General features: G+C 43.9%; 1 protein-coding gene across 1 annotated transcript; it reads right to left on the reverse strand.

The window, feature by feature from the left end:
• Nucleotides 1-1,376: 1,376 nt before the first annotated feature.
• Nucleotides 1,377-8,018, reverse strand: LOC116511658 (tubulin alpha-4 chain-like). Its single transcript, XM_032221829.1, has 5 exons — nt 7,998-8,018; nt 7,599-7,818; nt 5,142-5,290; nt 2,646-3,326; nt 1,377-1,670 (listed from the first exon to the last, which is right to left on the reverse strand). Exons 1-5 carry the CDS (start codon nt 8,016-8,018, stop codon nt 1,377-1,379), a joined length of 1,365 nt encoding a protein of 454 aa, XP_032077720.1.
• Between the last annotated feature and the right edge of the window lie 5,945 nt (nt 8,019-13,963).

Below are 13,963 nucleotides of genomic sequence, written 5' to 3' on the forward strand. Positions count from 1 at the left end.
CCTTGGTGTTTGCTTAATGACCACGGCAAAAGGGGTTTGACTGAATAACTTTAAAACCCCCATGAGTTAATAGGCAGGCTCCATTACATTCATTTCTCGTGGACTACTTCAGAGGTCATATTCAGCAGGTTCTGACCAGTTCTGGAGAACCAGTAGCGAAAATTTTGGAGAATCAGTAAATACCACCTCTGACTGGCCCCACCCCCATCTGTTCTCTGCCTCCCGAGTCCCAGCTGATCGGGAGGGAATGGGGATTTTGCAGTAACCTTTCCCTGCCACGCCCACCAAGCCATGCCCACCAAGTCATGCCACACCCACCAAAATACGGCCACAGAACCAGTAGTAAAATGTTTTAAATCCCACCACTGTACACAGTTCAAATGATCATTGTTAAACACTTCTAAAAGAAATATTCTGGCTTGCTCTAACTTGTTACAGGAGGAGGGTTTCTTAGTTAATTTTCACTTAGTTCTTACTTAGACTAGAATAACTGAGCTGGAAGGGACCTTGGAGGTCTTCTAGTCCAACCCCCTGCTTAGGCAGGGAATACTACACCACTTCAGACAAATGGATATCCAACATCTTCTTAAAAACATCCAGTGTTGGAGCATTCACAATTTCTGGAGGCAGGTTGTTCCGCTGATTAATTGTTCTGACTGTCAGGAAAATTCTCCTTAGTTCTAAATTGCTTCTCTCCTTGATTAATTTCCACCCATTGCTTCTTGTCCTGTGGTGCTTTTGAGAATAGCTTGACTCCTTCTTTGGGGCAGCCCCTGAGATATTGGAACACTGCTATTATGTCACCCCTAGTCCTTCTTTTCATTAAACTAGACATACGCAGGTTCCTGCAAACATTCTTTATATGTTTTAGCCTCCAGTCCCCTAATCATGTTTGTTCATCTTCTCTGCACTCTTTCTAGAGTCTCCACGTCTTTTCTACATTGTGGTGACCAAAACTGGGTGCAGTATTCCAAGAGTAGCTTTACCAAGGCATTATAAAGTGGTATTAACACTTCATGTGACTTTAATTCTATTCCTTTGTTTATGCAGCCTAGAACTGTGTTGGCTTTTTTTGCAGCTGCTGCACACTGCTGGCTCATATTTAAATGGTTGTCCACTAGGACTCCAAGATCCCTCTCCCAATTACTACTGTTGAGCGAGGTACCCCATATACTGTACCTGTGCACTTTGTTTTTGTTTTAGCCAGATCTGGTTGATATCACATAAAATGAACCCCTGACCAATAAATCTTTGTAGGCATGAATATGCTTTAGCCACCCACATAACAAGTCTTCTTCTTAGAGATCTACAAATGTTTCTTTTTTTAAAAGAAAATTAGAGCGGAGACAAGTTAGTGCAGAGAGAGGAGCAAACTGTTAAATTTCTTCGCTGTCAAGAATCGAATCAAAGGAATCAGTTGCCACTTCCTCATAATCTTTTTCCAAGGCGGACAAATCCTCTCGAGCTTCTACAAACTCTCCTTCTTCCATGCCTTCGCCAACATACCAATGTACAAATGCTCTCTTTGCAAACATGAGGTCAAATTTGTGGTTCAGCCGTGCCCAGGCTTCAGCAATGGCCGTGGTGTTGCTAAGCATGCAAACGGCACGTTCTACCTGGGCAAGGTCTCCTCCAGGAGTCACAGTAGGGGGCTGATAATTGATGCCAACCTGGTGGGGAGGGAAAGAAGAAAACAGCAAAACAAAACAGTCTCTTTGAAACACAGGGGGAAAAGGCAAAAGGGGTGCATTGCCTGATTTTTGAACTGAGATCAGAGTCCATCATAGGTCCAATTTATCTATGTCTATCTATGTTCTATGCAGCCAAGTAATCAAAAGACGCTTGCTCCTGGGGAGGAAAGCTATGGCAAATCTAGAGAGCATACGAAAAGCAGAGATATCACCCTGCCAACAAAAGTGTGTATAATCAAGGCTATGGTTTTCCCAGTTGCAATGTATGACTGTGAAAGTTGGACCATAAGAAAGGCTGAGCACCAAAGAATTGAAGCCTTTGAACTATGGTGCTGGAGAAGACTCCTGCGAGACCCTTGGACTGCAAGGTGATCCAACTGGTCAGTCCTAGAGGAGATCAACCCTGACCGCTCTTTAGAAGGCCAGATCCTGAAGATGAAACTCAAATACTTTGGCCACCTAATGAGAAGGAAGGACTCACTGGAGAAGAGCCTAATGCTGGGAAAGATTGAGGACAAAAGAAGAAGGGACGACAGAGAAGGAGGTGGCTGGATGGAGTCACCGAAACAGTTGGCATGAGCTTAAGTGGGCTCCAGAGGATGGTAGAGGACAGGAAGTCCTGGAGGAACATTGTCCATGGGGTCGTGATGGGTCAGACACAACTTCACAACTAACAACAATAATCTATGTCCTTTTTGAATCCACTACATCTGTAGAGTTAAAAAATATGTGTGTTGCATTGGGAGTTAGGAGCAGAAAATCAGCCTCATTTTAGATGAGAAGCATCCATAAGGAGCACATAAATTCAATAAATCAATTTAATTAATTAATAAACCCTCTGGCCCAAAATCAAGAGCCACAAGTTCTTAGCTCTCATCTACTCTTATTTCTACTGCTACTGCTACCTACTAGTAGTTAAGAGATCCTGGCAGCTTTTAATTATTTGCTCCTCACCTTGAAACCAGTTGGACACCAGTCCACGAACTGGATTGTCCTTTTAGTCTTGATAGCCGCGATCGCGACATTGACATCTTTGGGCACCACATCTCCACGGTAGAGCATGCAGCAAGCCATGTACTTGCCATGACGGGGGTCACATTTGACCATCTGATTGTTGACCTCAAAACAGGAGCTGGTGATCTCGGCCACGGAGAGCTGCTCGTGGTAGGCCTTCTCAGAGGAGATGATGGGCGCATAGGTCACCAAGGGGAAGTGGATGCGAGGGTAGGGCACCAGGTTGGTCTGGAACTCAGTCAGGTCCACATTGAGGGCACCGTCGAAGCGCAAGGAGGCAGTGATGGAGGAGACAATCTGGCTGATGAGACGGTTCAGGTTGGTGTACGTGGGGCGCTCAATGTCCAAATTACGACGGCAGATGTCATAGATGGCCTCATTGTCCACCATGAAGGCACAGTCAGAGTGTTCCAAGGTGGTGTGGGTGGTCAGGATAGAATTGTAGGGCTCCACCACTGCTGTGGACACTTGAGGGGCCGGATAGATAGCAAACTCCAGTTTGGACTTCTTGCCGTAATCCATGGACAAGTGTTCCATCAACAAAGAAGTGAAACCTGAGCCCGTGCCTCCTCCAAAACTGTGGAAAATCAGGAATCCCTGCAGCCCTGAACAAGTGTCAGCCTAAAAAGAACATCACAATTTAGATACTTATTTTCTATATCCATAATGTTTTTAAGAGTGGTGGCGCAGTGGTTAGAATGCAATCCTGCAGGCTACTTCTGCTGATCACCAGCTGCCAGCAGTTTGGCAGATCGGATCTCACCAGATTCAAGGTTGGCTCAGCCTTCCATCCTTCCGAGGTGGGTAAAATGAGGACCCAGATTGTTGGGGGACAATATGCTGACTCTGTTAGAGAGGGTTGTAAAGCACTGTGAAGCAGTATATAAGTCTAAGTGCTATTGCTATAAAACATTTTTTACATTTTTGGGTTCCCCGACTGAATTCTAAAACAGTGTTCTGGAAGAACTGGAGGTTCTACTGCAAATTGACTAATTTTAGTAGATCTATGTCAGTGGAAATTCTAGAGGTATATTTCTATTCACTTACCAAACGTGAGAAGGAGAAGCTGTTCTCTTTTTCAAACTAGACTAGTCTGATAATCTCAGTTTAATTAACCTGCATTCTATTTACTAGGACTGAGATGAAAACAAGGCAATCTAACAAATGTTGCTAGATAGAAAGAGACCCTCTCCACTCATTGATGTAGCATGGAAACAAATTGTGCAAGTCAGTAAATCTTGTATAGATTACTACATCCTGACAAGGCTATGAAATTTTGGACAATCACAGAACAGTGCAAAAAAGGCAGAACAGGAACCTCCTTGTTGCTATAATGGCTGTTTTGATTTTTACACTCCTTATCTGGTTACCCTAACACCGTGATGGTGAACCTATGGAACACATGCCACAGGTGGCACGTGGAGCCATATTTGCTGGCACACCAGCCAACCACGCCAGCTGATTTTCAGCCCTCTGGAGGACTGGGGGAGGCTGTTTTCACCCTCCCCAGGTTTAGGAAAGCCTTCAGAGGCTGGGGAGGGTGAAAAACAGGCCCAGCGGGTCAACTGAGAGTTCATTCCTGAACCTCCGGTTGGCCCATTGGAGACATTTTTCACCCTTCCCAGCCTCCGGATGCTTTCCTGAAATCTAGGGACAGTGAAAAACAGCCCCAACAGTCCAACCGGAAGTTCAAAAACGATCCATTTCCGGCTTCCGAAGGGCCTCTGGGGGCCTGGGGGAGACTGTTTTTGCGCGGGGGGGACGCATACGCAGATGGGCTGGGAGAATTGAAGTGGTGTGGGCATGTGTGCACGCATGACAGCGCATGGGCACACAATTGTGGCATAACATAAGAAAAAGATTCACCATCACTGCCCTAATAGAAATGCCACTGGTGTATCAGTGACGTGCGGTGAGGTTTATGGCTGGTGAGGCAAAAAGAAAGCAGCTTTTGGCCACCCTGCCGCTATGTCCAACATAGAGGTGTCCCGCCTCTATGTCAGACATAGCGCCACTGCCCCGGCGGGACGCCTCTATGTCAGATATAGCGGCAGGGTGGCTTTTGCCCGCTTTCAAGAAAGGAAAAAGGCAGGAGCCTCATCTACATAAGGAATTTTTCGGCTTTTAACCCTTGCTTAACTCTGCTCGAGTGATCATAAAGTCAGACTAAATGAGGCACGTGGTTCTCCCGACTCCTCCTATAGAAGGCACTTTTTAAGAGGCTTTTTTAAACAGTTAAGCACTAAGCAGAGTCATCCACTGTGACTCTGGCAGCAACTACCTCAGCCTTTTTCCTTTTACATTTTTTTTTCTTTTCATGATGACAGTGGTGAGGCTCTGCCTCCCCTGACTGCATATCACTGTGGTGTATGATGACTGCCTTCTAAGGAAATTGAACACTTTCCTTGGGTCATTTTCCAATTCTTTTCCACTTACCAGTTTTCGAATGCGATCCAGTGACAACTCAATCCTGTCTTTACCAATGGTATAGTGACCGCGGGCATAGTTATTAGCCGCATCTTCTTTGCCAGTGATCAGCTGTTCTGGATGGAAAAGCTGGCGGTACGTGCCAGCCCGCACTTCATCTGTAAATTTTAAGAGATATGTTTTTTGAAACTTGGTGTTCTAAAAAAATCGGGAAGATTAATGGCATATACCCACTCTGATGGCCTTCAGGAAAGCCGTAAAAACTTTGCTGTTCAGCAGGCCTGGGCCGGCCCCGACTAGAATGAATTTATGAGGGATGACTGTTGTTTTAAATTGTATTGTTTTTATGTTTTTTTATATTTCTTTGTAAGCCGCCCGGAATCCTTTGGGATTGGGCGGCATATAAAAGCTTTAAATAAATAAATAAAATAAAATAAATAAATAAATAAATAAATAAATTGAAATGAAATGAAATGAAATGAAATAAAATAAAATAAAATAAAATATATTTGAAAAATTCATATCTAGGAGCCAGAAATGTATTTCAACATAGATAGCAGTACTAACTTCCCAAGGACTGTAAGCTATGGATGAATATAATATAGCTGTCTTTTGGTTATGGGTATAAGGAGAATTTTCTATGAGATTCCCAAGGTCCAACATACATTTCCAACAGGGGTGGATTCCGGCTGCCGCTACTGCCGGTTTGCTCAGGGATGCGCACCCCCGTGCATGGGTTTGATGTGTGCTGCGCGCGCATGTGCAATACAACAAAATTGCTCTGTGCAAATGCAGAAGGCAAACACAAGATGGTGGTGCCTATGGCGGCGTCGAGACAACTGGTTCGGGGTCGTGGTAGGCCTGGGTCACTGCCGGTTCCAATGACCCAGGCCGCCAAGTTACTAAGGATTCGGTTTGGCTGAATCAGGCCGAACTGGTAGGAACCCACCTCTGATTTCCAGCTACAAAACTATAACATATTTTGAACAATGTACTCTAAGGTTAAATATATATTGACTACCAAAACTGAATAGTTTACGATATGTGCTTCAAAATTTATTTGGAAGAATTACTGCAAAGCTTGTGAGCATACAAATACTGCCAGCACCATACACAAGCAGGTCAAAATTATCAAGATGACAGGCCGAATTTTGGGGTGTAAGCCCTGTCTCTTTTAGGTTAGCCTATCGTCTTGGCTATTTGTGAGTGCCTTGATTTTTGATGTCACGGCTTACAGGCTTTGTAATGGTCATAAATCGAGGACTTCCTGTAATGTGAAAGATGTGGTAGTTCTGTGACTTTAGATCCTAGGTATTTAGGGTTTCAAAGGTGATGGCAAAACCATATACCGGAGCTGGACTGTAAGTTAGTATTTATATCGATAAAAACTTGGATGTGGTGGAATGTAATCAGAGGTTGCAGGACGGAGTGGCTCTTTCTCAGAGAGCAAAGAGACAGCAAAGTTTGGAAAACCTGGTAGGCAGGAAGAGAGGAAGTGCTGTGGCCTGTCGGCCGGCGGCCCCTCCAGCAGCCAAATCAGAGGAGGGGGAGTCGGAGTCAACATCCAGGCAACCTGAGAGCTCCGAGGGGGAAGAGGGAATGGAGCTGGCAGAGAGAGACAGAGAGAGGCGGAGCCTGGGCCATCTATCCTCAGGGGGAGAGTCAACAGCCCTCAGGTCTGGAAGTGGTTGATGAAGAAGAGGAACAGCTGGGTCCAGTGTCTGATGCACGGATGCACAGAAGGCAGAGGAGAGGAGAGCAATGAAAATCCATGGGCCGATCCTTGGGAAGGAAGAGCCATCGCTGCTAGCGAAGCCCCACCTTAGCTCTAGGGATAAAAGGCAGGGGACAGAGATGAATAGATGTGGCAGACAACTATTCATCTTCTGGCCGGCCAGACTTATCAGCCTGAGAGAGAAACCTTTTTACTGGGGCCGCCAGCACTCCTAACAAAGGAATCCTTTGAGTTCACTTCAGAGGGTTTGTCATGTTTGGGGAGCTGGGTCAGAACAGAAAGGTTGAACCCCTTTAGCAATTCACAGAGTATATCTATAGTTATTACAGATAATTGCTTTAGTCTGGCAAGATTCTGTCTGTAGGTGTGTAGCAAAAAAGAAAATACTCAGAAGTAACTCTACATGTTGTTCTTGATTCGTTGACAGGATACACACCTTGCACTAAATCAATACCCCAATAATTTAACCTGAAGAAGCCCCAGTTGGTTGGGTTCCTTCATGACTTAGCCTAAAACCATCATTTACCAACAATGGCTGGGATTATGCAACATGATGAGCTCCAGATAAACAACTATGTTATGGCATAACATTACACATAATCCAATTTCCTAAATCAAATTAAGCCACATCATTGAAGTATGGGGGGCGGGGAGGGGGCGGGAATCAATAATATTAGTCCACAGAAAGTCATGGATTTGACACAAGGCATGTTCCTTAATGATTGACTCACCAACTACCGTTTGCTCCAAGTCCACCATGATCGCCCGTGGCACATGTTTTCCAGTGCCTGTCTCTCTGAAGAAGGTAGCAAAGGAGTCATCATTATTGAATTTGTTATTCTCAGCAAAGGTGCCATCTGGCTGGATCCCATGCTCCAGGCAGAAGAGTTCCCAGCATGCATTGCCAATCTGAACTCCAGCCTGGCCAACGTGAACAGAGATGCATTCGCGCTGTATGATACAAAAAGTATAGCATTTAGATGACACACAACAAATTATTTTGCGCCCTTCCTCTGGAATCCCTTAAATTAACTTTCACGCATAGCTTAGAAAAGGCTAGTTACGGATTTAGTGTCCAAATACAGCCACACGGGCTGAGCAAATCTACAAGTGAATACATGCGATAGGACTGATTGCTGGAAATTGATCATATTGTGATGGGTCCTGAAAAGATAAATAGGTGAATCTACATACCATACTTAGCTTTGGTTTGCTTAACTGCAGTTTAGTTAAATAAGCCATAATTGATTCAATTGACACAACGTATTAAACCATAATGCATGCTGTGTTTTGCTTTTTGGATTTTCAGTAAAATTCAATCCCTGGGATTTGAAAATCATGGTTTATGTTCGACTAACACAATCATAGGCTTCCAGTTAAAATCAATTTGAGGTCATGTGTCTCGTGCCATCACACAAAAACAAGAATTATGTTGTCAGTGCAGAACACCTGCTGTTTGGACATACCTAAATCTGAACCCTGTTTAAAAAAATGTTCAGAAATTGTTCTTGTGTTGAATTGAAATCCTTATTTTGGTGATGTAAAGGACCACCTTCTTTTCTTCTGTGTATCTCCATGCTGAGCAGAAGCTAAATGTCAACCAAAGTAAACAAATTCTCTAGCCCTATCATCCCTGAGATGGCATCCTCCAGATGTCTTGGTCTCCTATCATCCCTAGCTAACAAGCTGGATCGGTGTCTCTGAGGCTGAGAACAAGAGCAATGCAATCCAGTTGTGGAAGAGTTATCCAATGAGCATTCTAGTTCTCTAGGACCTCTCTATATTCCATTCTTCACCTGGACTGGTTCTCTAACAGCCTGCCTACTCCATCTCTTTAGGCACAGTCAAGGGTAGAAGGCAAATGGAGGAAACCTTCGCTTTGCCCATCCTAGCTTCCCGGGCACTTGGGCACTTCCCTACTTACCATGGCGCTTCAGTGGTGCTCACGTCCCTTCCAGACTAGCACAGCAGCTACGGATGTTGATGCTCCACTGCTGTCCTGCTTCTAAGCAGCTTGGCAACAAGGGGCTCAGTCCATGCATGGTACCTCCAGGAAGTGTCCTTGAGCATCATAGTGCAAGAGGAGGTCACAATCACCCCTGGCAACTTCCCCTGCTCTCCTGCTTTCCTGCCCATTGACATCAATGGACAGCCACCCCAGTCTTTGGAGGTGGGTTTCATAGGATCCATCTGCCTTGTATTCACTCAAAAAGTGTAATTTGTATCTTCTCCATCTTCAGCTTGTTTTATGAAATCACCCAAGTGCTGACATACGTAGACAAAAATGCAAAGAAACATTCCATTTTCTCCCTACACTTTATGGATTCCAATAAAAGCATAATGAGAATCCCATGAGTCAAAATAGCAATAGCAATAGCACTTAGGCTTATATACCACTTCACAGTGCTTTACAGCCTCTCTAAGCAATTAACAGAGTCAGGCTATTGCCCCCCAACAATCTGGGTCCTCATGTTACTCACCCCGGAAGGCTGAGTCAACCTTGAGCCTGGTGAGATTCGATCTGCCAAATTGTAGGCAGCTGGTGTTCAGCAGAAGTAGCCTGCAGTACTGCACTTTAACCACTGTGCCACCGTGGCTCAAAGACCATTTCTGCTGGGTTTTCTTATCTGAACAGAACAGGATCTTTCTCACTATCGCTGAATGGTCTCATTTTCATCCACAAGGCATTCTAGGTGGTAGTGAAATGCATATATTTTATACTACCGGTTCTGTGGGCATGGCTTGGTGAGCATGGTGTGGCTTGGTGGGCATGGTTTGGTGGGCATGGTAGGGGAAGGATACTGCAAAATCTCCATTCCCACCCTACTCTGGCGCCACCCAGAGGTGGCATTTGCCGGTTCTCCAAACTATTCAAAATTTCCGCTACCAGTTCTCTGAACTACTTAAAATGTTTGCTACCAATTCTCCAGAACCTGTCAGAACCTTCTGGATTTCATCCCTGATGCTAGCACAAAGATCCTGAGCCCTGGGATCCACCATTGACCGTATCCAAGATGGGTAGCTCTTGTTTGATAGTACAGCAATCCGAGAATCAGCCAAATAAGAAAATTAATGAGTTTTATCATTGATATAATCATGCAGTTTCAATTAAGAAGTCACTGAGTAACATTCAATCATACTTTCATCTGAACTGGCTTTAAAAGCAGTTAGATTTACTATTCTGTGAGCTGAACTATACGGTAAAGCATACTCTGGTCTGTGCCCTAACATCAGCTGGGATTAGGTCTTGTGGGAATGGGGACATCCCTGTCCATAACAAAATATATCTGAAGAAAAGTTGGCATGATGATTCTCCTTACCATGTTTTTTTTTCTGCCCCTGGACTGGATTATTAGAACTACACTATCTAGTGGTGCAATGTGTTGCTGATGTGACAGCATATTACTACGCAACTGGTTTCCAGGTAAGAAAATGGGCATCTATTATGATTTGCTACGAAGGCACCTGTGAAAAAGATGTGCATCCATTTTGCCTTAGCCCTGGTATACCCAATCTATGTGCTATATCACGAGTTGTTTGATTGTACATGTTTTATTTTTATTTATTTATATAATATTCAATTTTCATCAAATGGTGTGTGGTCTGGGTGGGTACAGTTATATTTAGTCATATTGCACATCTTTGTTGTGATATTCATCCCCATCATATTGAAAATATAGTAACCTAATGATATAATAACATTAATACTTCTTCTTTACAACTCTCCACTTTACCATTTCCTCTTTTATATCTCCTCCTTTCTGTTCTGTTATCTAGACAATGATAAAACATGTCCCTTATAAAAAAAAATATTTGGTTTCTTCTTCATCCTTAATAGTAAGTGTTTATCTGTCCATTTCTACACATTCTAGTGTTTTCTTAATTACATTCCCTTTGGATGGAATCTTATCATTTTCCCATTGTTGCGCAAATACAATTCTTGTTGCAATCAGTATATGCAAAATCAAGTATGTAGTCTTTTCATCATAGTTTTCTGGTGGCATTGGCATCCATCAATCTCAAAAGACTATGGTATCATGCTCTAGAAAGAGGTAAAGCTGGAGTGTTCCTCTCCAGAACATGAAGCCTGGGTAAATTAATATGGAGGATGGACTGTTATCCAAGCAGCAGATCCCCCCTCTCCACATCGTTGAAATACTCCAAGGGAATGGCAGAGCCAATACGATTGATTCCAGCTACGTCGCAGAAGTTACCAGAACGTGATTGTACACAATCACGAACTGCTTCCGGGACTCCGACTCCGGATTTTGCCTTGAAGTTGACTCCTGAAGCCTTTTCCAGTAGCGGATATAGCCACAAGGCAGTGGAGGTTTGTAATCAGAGTTTCCCTTCTCCTAGAAGGTGGTCCTGCCATTTTATCTGCCTTTGGGGCGGAGAGCCCTCTTCTGCCTTCAAAACTCTTGACCATCTTCTCTTGTAACCCTGGAAAAGGGCTCTTATGAGATGCTACTAGCCAGTTTTTTTTAGGGAGGTGTAACTCCTCCATCACTCACCCTTTGTCCTGGCTTGTGACAGGCAGAGCCTGGCTTCCCAAACGTTGGGCCCAGGATGGCGGGTTTAATTTTCTGGTACAATGCTTGATTTAGCTCAGTGTGCTGTTAAACAAACCATCACTTATTTGGTGAATGAACCCAGCCTTAGAACCAAAGTGAATTAGAGCAGGATGATGTGCTTGGTTATTTTAAGAGTTGTTGCTTCCTAAAGGTTTAATCTGAAAGAAATAGTGGGGAGGGGAAGCTTAGAAAGTTTGAATGCCTCTTGAGATTTGACCTTCCTGATTACAGTTGCTATGAGATTGTGGGCAGATCTGAGTAATTTGTGTAAATTACTCTCAAACAGAATCTTCTTTGGAATCTATTATGAGTAGACAGGTTTCAGATGAATAATTTGTGAGATGTGTGAGGGGAACCGTTCCCTTTCCCTTTATACACAATCATATAAAAATTAATTTCCAAACATTTCACCTAGCTAGGAATGTCTCTTTGGAATTCCGCTGCCCACTAAAGACTCAGACCTCTTCCATTTGGCAGGTTTTTTCAGCTTTATTTTGTTCTGCTTTGTTAAGCTCCACTTTAGCTACTAGTGTTGGGTCAGCATGTCCTCCCCAGAGTTCCACTTAGTATTATCCTTAGCGTTGTGAACTATAAAGTCGTGATGGCGAAACTTATGGCATGCGTGCCACAGGAGCCATTTGTCAGGGCACGCGAGGCGTTACCTTATCAGCTGGCCAGCATGCATGCACCACTGGCCAGCTGACTTCAGCCTTCTTTTGAGGCCATTTTTTCGCCTTCCAGAGGCTTCCTTGAAAAGCCTCCTGAAGGCTCCGGAGGGCTAAAAACAACCCTATGAGCAAGCCGCAAGTTTGTTCCTGAACTTCTGGTTTGTTCGTAGGGCCGGTTTTTCGCGCTCCGGAGCTTCAGGGAAGCTCCTATAAAGCCTCTGGAGCCTGGGCAAAAAAAAGCATGCCAAAAACAGGGGGGAGTGCTGGTCCTGCACGCATGCACACTGGGTCCTGCGCATAGCATTATGGGTGTGGCATGCCCGTGCACGACCCCCTGCGCTCCCCCCGCTTTTGGCACGCGAACCAAAAAATGTTAGCCATACTGCTATAGAGTATGCTGCTGCCTGCAGGGGAGGTATTTGTGGTCAAATATAACTCAATTTATCTATTGCTATTAAGGGACATTGAGCTTGTCAATCAGAAAGGTTGCCAGTTCGGAGGTTCGAATCCCTAGCACCGTGTAACAGAGTGAGCTCCTGTTACTTGTCCCAGTTCCTTCCAACCTAGGAGTTTGAAAGCAAGTAAAAATGGAAGTAGAAAAATAGGAAAGGCCTTTGGTGGGAAGGTAACAGTGTTCCGTGCTTCTTGGCATTAGTCATGCCGGGCCACATGACCACAGAGACGTCTTGGGACAGCACTGTGTCTTTAGTTTTGAAACGGAGATAAGCCACCGCCCCCTAGAGTCGGGAACGACTATCATGTATGTGCGAGAGGAACCTTTACTTTTACCTATCTATTGCAATTGCATAGACAAAGCCAAAACAAAAACTGGGGGTACAGATCAGCGTTACAGAAGAAGGAAAATAAATAATTTATTTCATTCGTTAGCTTTCTAAGGCTGTCTTATTGCAGCCTTCATTCTGACTCTGGACAGCATTCAATATTCAGAACAAACAGCTGAAGCGTAGAAGTATACATCAGCATTCTTTGCGAACAGATGTTTTGTATCCTGAGTGAAATAAAAATGTAGCTTCCTATGCTTGGGAATACTTTTGAAAACAATGCAGTACAAGCCACTCTGCTTTAGTGGTTAAGGCCTGGACCAAGGGCAAGGGATTTTGAGCTCTAATCCTGCCTTACACACGGAAGCCAATTGGACTGACCTTGGGACGGTCACACCCTCGCCGCCCTAAGAAGCAGGAGACAAGGTCAAAGTGCTTCTGAAATAATTGTTTAAAAAGCCCCTGGCATTTGTCCACGTAGCTGCCAAGAATCAAGATTGATTTGAAGGCAAGAAAATAAAACATTATAAGTGGGTATCCTCCCTTGGCAGTATGCCATTCTTCTTTGTTTACTCTTTCTTTGGTAGAGAAAGACGAAAGATGCCAAACAAATAAATAAAACACTTTTTAAAACATCAAATAGACATTAAATGGGTACAGCAACTAGTTTAAACAATATGTAATATCATTTGCTTAAACCAGGTGCTGTACTCATTTAACGTCTATTTAATGTTTTTTTTTAAAAAAAAAACATGCAAAAAATGATGTTGTAAAAAAACCAAAATGATATTACACGTTTTAAACGACATGTAATATCATTTGCGAAGTGATGCGGTAGCTCAGTGGCTAAGACGCTGAGCTGGTCTATCAGAAAGGTCAGCAGTTCGGAGGTTCGAATCCCTAGTGCTGCGTAACGGAGTGAGCTCCTGCTACTTGTCCCAGCTTCTGCCAACCTAGCAGTTCGAAAGCACGTAAAAGTGCAAGTAGAAAAATAGGGATCACCTTTGGTGGGAAGGTAACAATGTTCTGTGTGCCTTTGGCATTTAATCATGCCGGTCACATGACCACGGAG

The sequence above is a fragment of the Thamnophis elegans genome, chromosome 7, assembly GCF_009769535.1.
Source record: "Thamnophis elegans isolate rThaEle1 chromosome 7, rThaEle1.pri, whole genome shotgun sequence".
In the NCBI taxonomy this organism is placed as follows: domain Eukaryota; kingdom Metazoa; phylum Chordata; class Lepidosauria; order Squamata; family Colubridae; genus Thamnophis; species Thamnophis elegans.